This window comes from Muscardinus avellanarius, assembly GCF_963383645.1.
Source record: "Muscardinus avellanarius genome assembly, chromosome: 7".
Classification (NCBI taxonomy): Eukaryota; Metazoa; Chordata; class Mammalia; order Rodentia; family Gliridae; genus Muscardinus; species Muscardinus avellanarius.
The window spans coordinates 70256176-70271067 of NC_137793.1; the positions used below are offsets into that span (position 1 = coordinate 70256176).

The following is a 14892-nucleotide window of genomic DNA, read 5'->3' on the forward strand; positions in this document are numbered from 1 at the left end:
CTATGATTGAAATCATGGCTTAGCAGGCAGGATAGCTTTTGCTCAAAGGTCATAGCCAGCTCTCAGGTAAGCAGCCAGGGAATGAGGTGTCTTTCATTCTCCTTTCTCTCTTTGATCTCCAGAGGGGGCTTCCCATTGCCTAAATTCAGTTGGAAATCAGAATGATATGAAAACTGGCACTGGGGAGAGAGAGCAGGGTTAAAAGAAGGACTGTGACTTTAGAGGGGCTAACAGAAGGAATCTAACACACAGCTCATTTTGTTCTATGCAGTGCATAGTTCTTGTATGGAACACTCTGTAGTAAGCATCTGATTGGTCAGCATTTTACTGTGTCTTTACTTTTTTGCTAACAAAATTCCAAAGTGTTGAGTTCAGTTCAGGGTCTCTTCCCTGTTCTGTTAATTAAACTTTGGAACATTGAAACTGGCTAGGGAAAATTATTGGATAGAACATGTTATTCTATTCATTTATCTCCAGCCTACAAGTGGAAAAACAAGTTAGGAAAACTTTTATTTCATGTATGTCTTTAGGTAAAGGTCTAAGTCATTCAACAAATAAATACCTATTATTTCCCAGGGACTAATATTTGTGCTAGAAATATAAGACTGGCCCTCATCCTTGATAAAACTCAAATTCTGGAAATGGGGAGACACAATAGACAACAGAGCTAAATGAATTAGTACACTATTGTCAAGATGTTTGTTGGCCTCGTGAAGAAAACAAGCAGAGGGTTAGATTGAGAGCAAAGAAAAGTACTTTAGGCAGACTGGTGAGGAAAGCCCCTTCGAGAAGAGACCTCAGAGTGAAAAGGAGCCAGCTGTGGAAAGAGCATTCTAAGTGGAGGAAAAGGCCAGAATATAACCTAGGTGTATTCTTGACTTGACTGTTAGAATGAGGGGAAAGGCCAGGCATGGCGGCACAGGCTTGTAATCATAGTATTTGGGAGGCTGAGACAGGAGATTGGCAGGTTCATGGCCAACCTCACCAACTTAATGAGGCCCTTTGCAACTTAGTGAGGCTCGTTTAAAAGTAAAACAATAAAGTAGGATTTGGGGTGTAGCTCAGAGGTAGAATGCCCGTGTTCAATCTCCAACAACAAGCCCCCACACACATACCACAAAAGAATGAAGGGAAGCAGGGCACTGTGGTGCACACCTGTAATCTCAGTACTTGAGAGACTGAGACAAGGAGGATCACAGATTTGAAAGCAGCCCCAGCAACCAAGCAAGACCCTGTTTCAAAACAAAAGATAAAAAGAGTTGAGGGGCATATTTCGGAGGCAGAATGCCTCTGGCTTCAATCCTCAGTACCACAAAGGAAAAAGAAAAGAATGAGGGGAGTCAGGCATGGTGGCACATGCCTGTAATCCCATATTTAGGAAGCTGAAACAGGATTGCAGGTTTGAGGCTAGCCTCAGCAATTTGGCAAGGCACTCAGAAATTTAGTGAACCTTGTTTCAAAACTAAAAACAAAACAAAAATTTAAAAGGAGCTTGTGATATGACTCAGACATAGAATGCCATTGTGTTCAATCCTCATTACTGGAAAAAAAAAAGAATGAAGGGAAACAAGATAAGTTTAGTTTAGGTTGGAGTTGTTGACTGGGTGCAGATCTCATAGAAATAAGGGGATCTGCTTATATTCTAAATGCAGTGAATGAAATTGCTATATTCTAACTAGGAGCTTATATTAAAAAAAAATATGTCTCTGGGTGTTATTTAGAGAAAGGCTTGAAGAAGGACATAGGGAAACCAGTTAGGAGTATTGGAATAATTCAGGCAAGAGAGAATGATGGCTTTATTTAGGGCAGAAGCAAAAAAGATGGAGACAAGTAGAGAGAGGATATTTTGCACATGCTAGTAGATGGGTTTAAGAAATGAGAGAAAGGAAAAAAGTAAATAATTTATTAATTTTTAAGTTCGAGCAACTGGATGCATACCAAGCTGTTTAATGAAAGAATAAGAGAAAGAACATTTAAGATGGGCAAGTCAAGAGTTAAGGTTTTATACAGGTCAACTTCTGACACAGCTGTACATTTAAATAGAAGTATCAAGTAAGTAGATAGGATATGTGTATTTAAAGTTCAAGAAAGGAGTTGGTATTATAGAGCTAATGCTTCGGAGAATTAAGGGAATTCTATCCCCAAATTTGGATTTGACAACATAGAATTCTTGATTGACCTTTGTGTGTGTGTGTTGTACTGGGGATTGAACCCAGGGATGAAATTCTACTTCTGATCTACATCCAGCCCTATTTTAATTTTTTATTATGAAATGGGTCTAACTAAGTTGCTGAAGCTGACCACGAACCTTTGGTCCTCCGGGTACCACCACGCCCAGCTCTTTATTGACTCTTGAGATGAGCAGGTGGTGGATTGGTGAGGATGCAAGCCAGATTGGATTAGGTTTATATTTAAGAATAAGGACTTCCATTCCCTATTAAAAAAAAAAAAAAAAAAAAAACTAAGGAGAACAGAAAATAAATCACAGCATCTTCATCTCTACCTCTAGCCCTGGCCTCTCATGAGTTTCATGTTTCCAGCCCTCGTCTGAGCATTTCTAATAGCCAGACTTATCAACCAGAATTGAATTCTCTTTTTGTTTTGTTTTGTTTTTTTCTTTTTTTTGGTCCTGGGGATTGAACCCAGGAACATTCTATTCCCAAGTTATATCCCCAGCCTCTTTTTGTTTTTTTATTTTGAAACAAGGTCTAAGTTGCTGAGTTTCAAACCTGTGATCCTCTTGTCTCAGCCTCCCATGTACTGGGGTTACGAGTATGTACCATCATGCCTGGCTCCAAAATTATATTCTTATTTTTCTTATTTTTTTTAGTGTACTGGGGATTGAACCCACAGACATTCTACTTCCAAGCTATAACCTCCAACCTTTTTTTTTTTCTTTTTAAACAGGGTTTTGCCACGTTGCTGGAAGTCTTGCTAAATTGCTGATGCTGGTCTTGAACCTGTGATTCTCATAGCTTCCCAAGTACTGGGATTACTGGAGTATACCACCATGCCCAGCTTGATTCTTAGTTTTCTCTGTCACATTTGCTCCTTTTGTTTTCTTCTCCTCCCTCCATATTATTTCCCTTTTCTGCCTGTTCCTTGCTGTGGCATACAAGGCCTGACCTTATGTGGTCATGGTGCCTCTTTGGCCCTGACTCCTATAGTGCCCCTTCTCTCTCTGTTCCAACATGCTGATCTGTTCCTCAGATACACCAGTCGTCTTCTTACTTTAGCAGTTATAATTACTGCTCCTTCTGCCTGGAAAACTTTACCCAACTCGTTGTTTGGCTATCTCCTTCACTTCATTCAGGGCTCTTTCTATTTGTCACTTTGTCAGAGGCCTTTTATAGCCACAGTAATAGACCTAGAAAATGTCAGTTTTTGAAGAGAATTTGTAATATGTTTCAAAGTGTGAAAAGGTCTCAGATATTCAGGAAAAACCCTAAATGACAAGGTAATGATAACTCCAGAAAAAAAAATCACAGCTAAGAAAGTGTGATTATAGTAAATAGCTTGTTCTCAGCAATATGGTAATATGTAATCATTCTTAATAATGGAAATAGCGTATGTGAACTTATTAAAAATTGAATTACAGATATATTGGAAGGATATGATATATATCACCTTTAGTCCATGAAAAATATTAAAATTTGGCATGAAAGATGTATTCATCTGGATTCATCTACTAGTGTGTAGCAAATAATAGGGCAAAAGAACATGTCCACAGAGATGTAGACAACAAAAATCTGTTTCTTTGGGAGCTGGGTACAAGGGAGTTGTGTAGGTATTTGCAAAAGGACTTTAATAAAACATGAATTTCAGCTAGGTAAGAAAGTGATCACAAGAATTGTTTGATAAATAGTGGAAAGAGGATTAATGGATTAAAATTTTGTTGACTTGTGGGATTATTGCAGGTTACTAGAGTAATTGAGATGGAAAGTTGGGTGGTCACAGGGCGGTACCCTTGAAATCACGATTACAAGAAATGTGCAGTCATTGATGACGGAATCTAAAGCACGGTGTTGAAAAGGGACAGCCTAGTTGTGGGAAGGAACAGTCATTGGTGGTTAGGAGAAAAGGAATAGGTCAGCCATTTCTTAAGAAAATTAGAATCCATTTCTTTAAGATGTTTAATATATATTGCCAGATTTTCTGCTGGGTATCTTCTAGCACTTTATACTTCTCCCTTATATTACATGGAAATATGAAGAGGAGCTATTTAACCTTAAATTTCAATTTATATGCCGTCACTTCACCCTTTGATCTTGTTCTGGCAGAATCAGGCAAAACTTAATGCATATTTTATCATGTAGTACAAACATTTTGAAAATTAAATCTTGGATTCATTCATGAATATGTGAAAGACATTCTGATCTTTTAGAATAGTTCAACATTTACAAGGATTTATTTGATCACTTTAAATCCCTAAATCCAATAAATGGTTTGCTTATGAGCTTGCTAAAAGAATTTTCTTTCCCAGGACTCTTCTTCAGGAACAATGCATCTTTTGACAGTTCGGGAGCAATTTAGAGGCAATACCCATTTATGAAAATTAGTATATGAACAGTAATTCTTGTTCTTTTTTATGAGATGTTCGAGTTCAGGTCTTCCTCCAGTTATTGTCTTTATGTATGTATTACTCAAGTTTGAAGAAGTTGCCTGAATCCCTATCTTGGAATCTAGTGTCAGATCTGTACTTCCTAGGTCTCTACGCTCACATTTCCCCCACTTTCTTTCTCTGCCATACAGGTGAATTTAAATGACATGGGGTTTTCCTCCACTATACACGAACATGGATGTCAGCATTCTAACGATACCTTTGTTCTTAAAGCTTAGGGAAAATGAAAAGTAACTATTAAAAGGTCAAGAATTTACAGATTACTGGGTCGATGTTTGAGAGTGTGTGATCTCAGTGTGTTAGGAAAGGTATGGACATAAGTGCCCTCTTGCCTTTTTTGGAGGGAGGGTAAATTATTACCACCATTATAAGATGCAGTGTGACTGTTTATTTCATGGTACTGGGGATTGAACCCAGAGGCATTCCGCCTTGAGCTATACCCCCATTCCTGTTGTCTTTTTTGTTTTGAAATAGAGACTGGGTGATAGAGGATCTCACTAAGTTGCTGAGGTTGACTGTGAACATGCGATCTTTCTGTCTCAGCTTCCCAAGTACTAGGATTACAGGCATGCACCACTATGCCTGGCTGTATGACAGTATTTAATAAAATTATTAAAAATGCAGATCCCACTGTGATCTTGAACTTTGGTTCATAAGAATTAACCATACAGATAGTCTTTAATAGTGTATATTAATGGGTATATGTTAACATATAATAAAGATATATTAAAAGTATTTATTACAACATCCTTTGTAGGGCCAAAATATGAAAAAAACATAAATATGAGGTCAAATCATTTATGATATATCTGTAGAAGGGAATACTAAAAGGGATTAAGAGGAATTAAGTATATCTTTTTGATGTTTGATGTTTTATTAACTTTTTTTTTTTTTTTTTTTTTTTGGTGGTACTGGGAATGGAACCCAGGGGCCTTCTACCTCCGGGCTATACACGCAGACCTATTTTATGTTTTTTATTTGGAAACAGGGTCTCTTAATCCAGCTGAGGCTGGCTTCAAACCTGCGCGATCCTCCTGTCTCAGCCTCCCAAGCACAAGGATTACAAGTATGTGCCACCATGCCCAGCTGATGTTTTATTAAATTTAAAAAACAAAGCACATAGTTAGGAAACTATCAGTTAATGCCTCTAAGAAGTGAACTGGTACCAGTTATTATACATTTCTTGTACCTTCTGAATTTGTATCTCTTGAAAATATTAATATTTGAATTTTGTTTCTGTAATACCTTATAGGTGAGAAATTATAGGTAGCAGTTTTAATATTTATCACTATTCTCTAATACTGATTTTGTAATTACAAAAATGACTCGCCTGTTAAATAAAACTAAACTTTCAGTCTCTTAGGATAGCCTTGAAGTAGAACTGTAATAACCTAAAATGATACCATTTTCAAAATGTACATTCAAATCGTGTGTTTTTTTTATCATTAGGTATTATGACCCTGTCCCCTTTTGATCAAATGAAGACTGCCTCTAATATTGGTGGATTTAATGCGGCAATTAAAAACAGCCCACCTGCTATGTCTCAGTATATCACTGTAGGGTCCAATCCATTTACTGGCTTCTTCTATGCTTTAGAGGTATGTGTTTCATCACTGATCATGAGTAAAGACACTCTTAATTTTTCAACTTGTCTAAAAATTGGATATGGTAACAGCCTTTGAAAGAGTGAGAAGTTTAGATTTCTAAGTTTCTACTGAAACTAAAATTAATGACAAGTAGGTTTCATCTTAATTCTTTAAATTAAGTGAAAAGGTAAAGCAAAAATCTATATAAAGTAAACTTCTTTATTCTAAAGTTGGGTGTTTTTTTAATATTGGTGCAATAATTAGAAGCTCAGGGTTGTTAATTTTGTCATCCCAATAGGGAGTTGAATAAATGAGAGATTTTGGTAAAGGCAGAATAAGTCATCAACTATAGTTGATATAAGTGGTGAAAATTACTTCCTAAAATAGTGAAAGGTTAGGTGTTACATTTGGCAGCTCTTATTTCTCACTTGAAAACAGCCTTCTCAGACTCAGAATTGTCCAAATTGTCTTTTTACTTTTTTTTTGGCAGGGGATGAGAGGGCATAGCGGATTGAACCCAGGGAAATTCTACCTCCAAACTATACCTCTAGCCCTTTTTATTTTTTATTTTAAAACAAGATCTCCCTAAGTCACTGCAAGCCTGCAATCCTCCTGTCTCAGCCTCCCAGGTACTGGGATTATAGGCATACACCACTGTGCCTGGCTTCTTTTTACTTTTGTATATAGTGTGTGTGGGGGGGGGGAGCCAGTTGTGGATAGATGGGAAATCAGCTAAGATATAATCCAAATGGCCTCATTTAACATTTATTTTAATTACAATTTAAAGAGAGAAATTCTAAAGGTAAAATAGACTACTAGTGATTTTATTGTGTGTGTGCTACTGGGGATTGAACCCAGGGCATTCTACCTCCATGCTCCACTCCCAGCCCTATTTTGTTTTTATTTTGAAACAGAGTCTTGTTAAGTTGCTGACTCGGTAATTCCTTGCTGAGGCTGTCCTCAAGCCTGCAATCTTCCCATCTTATCCTCCCAAGTACTGAGTTTACAGGTGTGCACCACCGTACCCAGTGTGATTTTATTTTAAGCTATAGAATTAACTTTTTATGATAGTGTTGCCAAAACAAAGTTTTTATTGTCTAAAAGAAATTGAGGTTCTAGTAGTCTAGCCTTTACAACCTTTCAGAGCACTTTAAAGAAAGTATTACTTAGAGAGTAGGTATTGTTTTTTTTTGTAAACTAAATTTTCTCTTTTAAACTTGTTCTGTTTCAGGGAAGCACACAGCCATTATTATCCCATGTTGCACTAGCAGTTGCAAGTAAACTTACATCTGCTTTATTTAGTGCTGCCAGGTAACTAAATTAAAATTATCGAATTTGTGTCTAACTTGTTTTGACTTATATTTTGTTACTCTGCACTTTAAGACTCTTGAAGCTCTAGTTTTACTCTATATTTTCTTTATTTTTAGTGGTTGGCTTGGTTGGAAAAGTAAGCATGAAGAAGAAGCTGCCCCAAAGCAAAAGCCAAAGATGGAACCAGCAACCCCATTAGCTGTAAGGCAAGTTGGCCATGCTTCTCATTTGTTAGTGTTAGGTTTGTGCGGTAAGTAAAGGCACGAGAGAGACCAGGGAGCGCAGTACCAGTTTTAATGCTGTCCTCTCGGGGATGGGGGCTGGACAGTCTGGAAGACCTGCGGGCCCATCCAAGGCTAGAGGGAAAATGCCTCTCTTTTTAAGGTATACATCTTGGGGGGTGAGCCTACGCATGGGAACACCGCTTCTCTTGCGATATCACCTGCTTCGAGATATCGCCTGCCTGCCTAGCAGTATCCTCCTCCTTCTCCAGGGTTCCACCTCCTGTGGGGAAGGGGGGAGGGACCTGACCTGTCAGTTAGTACTTTTAGAAATATCAAGTCTACCTGGTTGTTCAGTGTGCTTAATTGATTTCTTGACTTCAGGAGTTTTCAGAGCTGAAAATCATTAATGTGGGATTTTCCCTCCACTAGAATGTAAACTTTATGAGAAGAGGAATTCTTTTGTTCAAAACTGTCTCCTTTTCATTCAGTATTTGCTTGAGATATATTTGTCACGTATACTCTTAATAAACATTTATTAAAACTTAAGTGATAATTGTTGAGTTTCTTTAAAAAACTTAATTTGTTAGTAAGCTGTATAAACTTAAAAAGTATTTAGTGATTTTTTAAAAAAATAAAACATAAACACAGGAGCTATGTGTTTCTAAGCACTGGGATTGAACTCAGGGCATTCTATCTCTGAGCTATATCCCCAGCCCTATTTTTTATCTTTATTTTTTTTATGTGGATCATATTGAAAATGGCATACATTCAGACTGTTTGGTGCCTTCTCCCACCCCCCACTTCCCCTTCTCCCCCTTCCCAACAATGAGTGTTTCGGTTAGCTATGCTATATTATACTTTTACACATATTTGGATGTAGCTCCTCCATTAATCAACCTCAGCCTTCTTCCTCTCCTATCCTTCCATTCTAGCTTTGCTGAGATTTCCCCTCCATTATCTGGAGTCCTTTTGGTATCCCCAATACTTCCTTGTTTGGGCATATTAGAGAAAACATATGTCCCTTCTCTTTCTGTGCTTCGCTGATCTCACGTAACAATGTTCTCCAGGTTTTTCTATCTTCTTGCAAATGGCATGATTTTGTTCTTCTTTATAGCTGAGTAGAATTCCATTGTGTGTATTTCCCATAATTTTGCAATCCATTCATCTGTTGATGGAGACCATCTAGAACCTAAAGAGAAAGCCTACAGAATGGGAGAAGATCTTTAACAGCCACCACACTGATAGAGGGCTAATATTCAGATATACAAAAAACTCAACACTCTACACTAGTAAAAAATACAACCCAATCAAGAAATGGGCAAGGGCAACTGAATTGAAAAGACATTTCACAAAAGAAGAGATTCAGATGGCCAATAGATACATGAAAAGATGTTCTACATCATTCGTCATCAGGAGATGCAAATCATAACTACACTGAGATTCCATCTAACCCCAATCAGAGTGGCAAGCATAAAGAAATAAAATAACAACAAATGCTGGCGAGGATGTGGGGAAAGAGGAACTCTTTTACACTGTTGGTGGGAGTGCAAACTAGTTCAGCCACTATGGAGATCAGTGTGGAGATTCCTTAGAAAACTGGGAATGGATCTATCATGTGATCCGGCTATACCACTCCTGGGTATCTTTCCAAAGGGTTGAAATCGGAGAACTACAGTAACATATGCATACCCATGTTCATAGCAGCACAATTTGTTATTCTTTATTTTGAAACAGGGTCTCACTAAGTTTCAGAGGTCCTCATTAAGTAGCTGAGGGTGGCTATGAAACTATAATCCTCCTGTCTCAGCCACCAAGCACTGGAATTACAAGCATGTGCCACCACACCCAGCTTCTTTTGTTGTTAATTCCTTATTACCTAATATAAAGTACCACCACAAGGGAAATAGAAACTCCATAGACGATCTTCACCAGAAGGAAGCAACTAATCAATTGTTAATAAAACTTATTGAGCTGCACATGATGGTACATGACTACAATCCCGTTATGTGGGAGGCCAAGACATGAGGATCACAGGTTCCAGGCCAGCCTAAGCAATTTGGTGATACCCTGTTTCAAAAATAAATTAATACAGTCCGGGTGTGGTGGTGCACGCTTATAATTCCAGTACTTGGGAGGCTGCGACAGGAGGAGTGCAGGTTTGCAGCCAGACTCAGCTACTTAGGCCCTCTGCAACTTAGTGAGACCCTGTTGCAAAATAAAGAATAAAAAATAGGGTATATAAGCCAGGTATGGTGTGCACGATTGTAATCCCTGTGCTTGGGAGGCGGAGACAGGAGGATCACGCAGGTTCAAAGCCAGCCACGCTGGCTTAAGAGACCCTGTTTCCAAATAAAAAATGTAAAATAGGTCTGGGAGTATAGCCTGGAGGTAGAAGGGTTTCCAGGAACCCCAGTACCACCAAAAATTAAAAAAAAATAGGGCATATAGCCCAGAGGTAGTATGCCCCTGGGTTCAGTCATCAGTACTAAAAGAAAAAGGTTGTGAATATCTATCTATGCACCCTAACCTACCTATCTGCCTATCTAGAAAACCCACATAGGAGCTGGGCATGGTGGCATGCTTATGATTCCAATAATTGAGAGGCTGAGAGACAATTGCAGGTTCATGGTCAGCCTCAGCAACTTAGCAAGGCCCTCTGTAACTAATGAGACCCTATTTCAAAATAAAAAATAAAATAAGGCTGGGGTGTAGCTTAGGGATAGAATGCTCCAGGGTTCAATTCCCACTACCATACAAAAAGGAAATCTACATTGGACTGTGGTTTTTATTAACTATTAATCCAGGAAGAGTTCATATTTCTTTATATAGAAACAGATATAGTCTGTTTTAGTTATGTATTTCCTTATTCTGTTACATGTTTCCAGGTTGAAATGTGATTTGAGCTTTTTATTTCCTTTTAAATAACAGATTTGGACTTCCAGATTCTAGACGCCATGGTGAAAGCATATGTCTGTCTCCATGTAACACATTGGCAGCAGTAACAGATGACTTTGGAAGAGTTATTTTGTTGGATGTATCTAGAGGAATTGCAATACGCATGTGGAAAGGTACTTCCTTACAGATATCCAGAAAAAAGTTAATTAAGTTTTTATTCCAATAGTTGAGCACCATTACCATTCTTTAGCTTCTGGTTGATAATAGTGCTTAATACTTTGTTTTCTATTTTTTTAATTTATTTTTTTGGTGGTGCTGGGGATGGAACCCAGAGGCTTTCTACCTCTGGGCTATACTCCCAGACCTATTTTATATTTTTATTTGGAAACAGGGTCTCACTAAGTTGCTGAGAGCCTCACTAAGTAGCTGAGGTTGGCTTCAAACCTGTGCCATTCTCCTGTTTCAGCCTCCCAAGCGCGGGGATTACAAGTGTGCGCCACCACGCCTGGCTGTTTCTGTTTTTAATATGAACTCAGATCAGCAACAGTAGATTTGATATATCCTGTAAGTTTGACCACCTCCTAGACATTTTTTACTTCTGCCTTATGTGCTCTCGTTTCTTGCTATATTGTCAATTTCTGAGTTCAGTTTCTTGTCCCTGCTACATTCATTTCCCTCCACAAGCCACTCTTGGGCCATGTATTCTCTCCAAATCTAGAATGCAAAGTCTTTCAGATTTAAGAGAGTCAAACCTGGCAAAATCCATCTTAACTGGCTTGACTTTTATATTCATATGCTGAGGTTCAACACCTAATTTATCAAGAACTATGTCAATTCATAACATTCAACTATTCATAACAGACCCAGGTATAGGAATGAAATACTATCAGTATAGTACACTCAGAAACCCAGGCTACTTCCACGTAGCTTCCTTCTCATGGTTCTTACCACCAGCCTTCTTCTCTGTACTCTGGAAGAGGGAGAAGGGAAGGATGCTCATGCTAGCTGAGTCAGTCCTCTTTGAAGCCCTCTGAAGTCCCTCCATCTTTATCCACAGTACATTAACCAGGGCATAGTGACATGGTTACACCTATTTATAAGCAAGACTTGAAAATATCTTTTAACTGTGTACATTGCCAACCTGCATATAATGAAAACTCTCTAAAGAAAGTTACCTGAAATAGTAATGTATCTACCCAGACCACTGGTTGGAAACCACAATTAAGGTACAGTCTTGTCTGTACTTAACAATGTGAGGAATACTGTATTTAAGAACATTAAATTACTCTGGACTAGATTGAGGCCACTATCACCTTTTGCCAAAGAACTCTCACAGTGAGGGGAGTCTTTCCTGCCATACTTAAGTACACATTAAAATAAGTTTCATTGCCATAGCTATGTCATTTCTCCCTGGTGTTTGCTTTTGGAAACATCATCAAAGCTCTGTTCTCAGCAAGACTTGTCCAGCTGGCCTGAATCTGCTGTGGCGGTCTCATTGCTGGCATTGTTGTCTAAGCTGCTGCAGTCGGTGTTCCTTCTCATTGTGTGCTGGCCTTCAAGGCAGGCCACCCAAATGGAAGAGTGCCAGCAGTCCTTTGTTCTCATGCGCAGGCACTTCCTCACACTACTACAGCCAGGCTTTCCCTGTCTGTGAACCACCAAGGGGCCTGAAGAACAAGAAATCAATTTGATATTTTAACTAGGCCAGAATTTGTTTTTTTAAACGGAGTCTGAGCTGGGCATGGTGGCGTACACTTATAATCCCAGAATTTGGGAGGCTGAGACAAGAGATACAAGTTTGCTCCAGCCTCAGCTACTTAGTAAGGCCTTCCACAACTTAGTGAGACCCTGTTTCAAAATAAAGAGTAAAAGTTTGGGCTAGGGATATAGCTCATAGGTAGAATTCCCCTGGGTTCAATCCCCAACACCACAAAATTAACTAATTAATTAATTAATTAAAAGGGAGTCTTAGAGAAAAGGAAGTGAATGGGAGTAGGGTGTAGGGATACCCAGGAGACTTTAATGATACCTGTAATGTTTTATTTTTAAAGAAAAAAAAGTGGAGCTTTTTGGTATGGTGGCACACACCTATAATCTCAGTATTTGGGAGGCTGAGACAGGAGAGTCGCAGGTTCAAGGACATCCTCAGCTAGTAGTGAGATTCTCATCAACCTAATGAGACCTTGTTTGAAGTAAAAATAGAACATAGGGCTAGGGGCATAACTCAGGGGTAGAATGCTCCTGGATTCAATTTCAAGTACCACCAAAAGAAGAAGAAGAAGAAGGAGAAGGAAGGTGATCTGAAGCAAATATAAATAGTAAAATATTAAATTTGCGAAGAAGAAGAAGAAGAAGAAGAAGAAGAAGAAGAAGAAGAAGAAGAAGAAAGTGATCTGAAGCAAATATATATAGTAAAATATTCAAATTGCTAAGACTCAGTGGCATACTATTAATTATCTTTTCTAAGATATTTCATAATGAAAAATGATGTATTTTATAGCTTTTATCATGCCTTCCCTTTGCCCAAAATATTCCAAGAGGCTACTTCAGGGGCTTCTGTTGAACCTATGTTAATTAATTAGCTTCCCTTTTCCTCTGTCTCCAAGGGTACCGAGATGCACAAATTGGATGGATTCAAATTGTGGAAGACCTCCATGAAAGAGTGCCAGAAAAGACGGATTTTTCCCCCTTTGGAAATAATCAGGGTCCCAGTAGAGTAGCACAGTTCCTTGTCATCTACGCACCAAGAAGGGGGATTTTAGAAGTGTGGAGCACTCAGCAGGGACCTCGAGTGGGAGCTTTCAATGTGGGAAAGCACTGCAGGTGAGCTCAACCCTGACTCTGCTGACTGCAGAAAGAGAGACAGGAATACTCTCAATGACATGAAGCTTTTATTAAAATTACTCATTAAAAGCTGGGTGTGGTGGCACACGCTTGTAATCCCAGCATTCGGGAGGCTGAGACCTGGAGGATCACGGTTAGCGGACAGCCTCAGCTACTTAGTGAGGCCCTCAGCAACTCAGTGAGACCCGGTTTCAAAATAAAGAATAAAAAATAGGGCAGGGTGTGTAACTCGGAGGTCAAATGCCCCTGGGTTCCATCCCCAGACCCACCAAAAAAAAAAAATATATATTACTCATTAAATTTAAAGTTGTTTGAGAATTGTAATTTATTGCATTTCGGTTTTTCATGTACCTGGTATATAACTATTAAATACTTTATAACAAAGAAATAGTATTGAAAATGCCATGATATGCCGCTAAATTAAAGTTGTCTTGGTACAGCTGTGTTTCCTTCAGATTCTCCTAGGGTCCATGGAAAGCAAGGTCAGCACTTTGCTTGCAGTTGGCAAGCAAATGTGTTTATTTAGTTTCTAGATCTTAACGAGGCAGAACTCTGCCGATCATGTCCTGCTTTACTTATGTTTTTAGCACCAGTATTTATTTGCTTTATTAGTGCTCCTGAATTGATAGAGTTCCTTAGCTAGAGTAATAGGACCTTTTGGCATTTCTACTGTTTGTAATACTTTTACCATCTTGGTATGTGATTTCCTTAGGCTGCTGTATCCTGGCTATAAAATAATGGGCTTAAATAATGTTACCAGCCAGAGTTGGCAGCCACAGACCTATCAGATCTGTCTTGTTGACCCTGTGTCTGGAAGCATGAAAACAGTGACTGTTCCTTTCCACTTGGCCCTGAGGTAAGGTCTGCCGAGTGCTTGCTGGTTGGTTTTCCTCTGCTTGCTTCCTAGCCTTAGTTTGTTGTGCTTTGTTTTCTAGATAGTGTTTTATTGTTTCCTCACTAAACTGATATCTTTAAAGCTAAGTAGGAAGCATGTAAAGGAAAAAGAAAGCTAGAATGAAAACAATTGTCCATTTTATAAGAATTTGTTGCATGTATTATTTTAGTGATAAGAAGAGTGAGCGAGCCAAGGACATGCACTTAGTAAAGAAACTTTCAACTTTGATGAAAACAAAATCACCCAATCTCGGTAAGTATCCTTCAGTAAAAACAGTGGAGCTAACTGCTCTATCATTTTTTAAGTCAATAAAATATTCTGAACAGAGCAAGCTGAATACCTTACTATGAGCTATCTCATCTGCTTTTTAAAATGAGGTGAGATACATGTGATCTCCTGTACTTTTTATTTTTAGTGCCCTAGAAGGGTGAAGTGTGCCATCTAGGGTATATTAAAATTCGTAACAATAAAACAATAACGTGAGAGAACCCTCAAGTCTTGTAGACTGACTGATGG

The 14892-nt window shown here is 38.6% G+C and overlaps 1 protein-coding gene across 1 annotated transcript in view; it reads left to right on the forward strand.

The window, feature by feature from the left end:
• The window catches only part of RAB3GAP2 (RAB3 GTPase activating non-catalytic protein subunit 2), a gene marked incomplete at both ends in the record, with an annotated part of 109662 nt that overhangs the window by 58067 nt on the left and 36703 nt on the right, over positions 1-14892 (forward strand). Inside the window, 7 exons of the mRNA XM_080699526.1 lie at positions 6071-6219; positions 7439-7518; positions 7635-7724; positions 10671-10810; positions 13244-13460; positions 14194-14337; positions 14546-14628. Coding sequence (XP_080555652.1) covers positions 6071-6219; positions 7439-7518; positions 7635-7724; positions 10671-10810; positions 13244-13460; positions 14194-14337; positions 14546-14628 — 903 coding nt within the window. The remainder of the gene's footprint in view (positions 1-6070; positions 6220-7438; positions 7519-7634; positions 7725-10670; positions 10811-13243; positions 13461-14193; positions 14338-14545; positions 14629-14892) is intronic.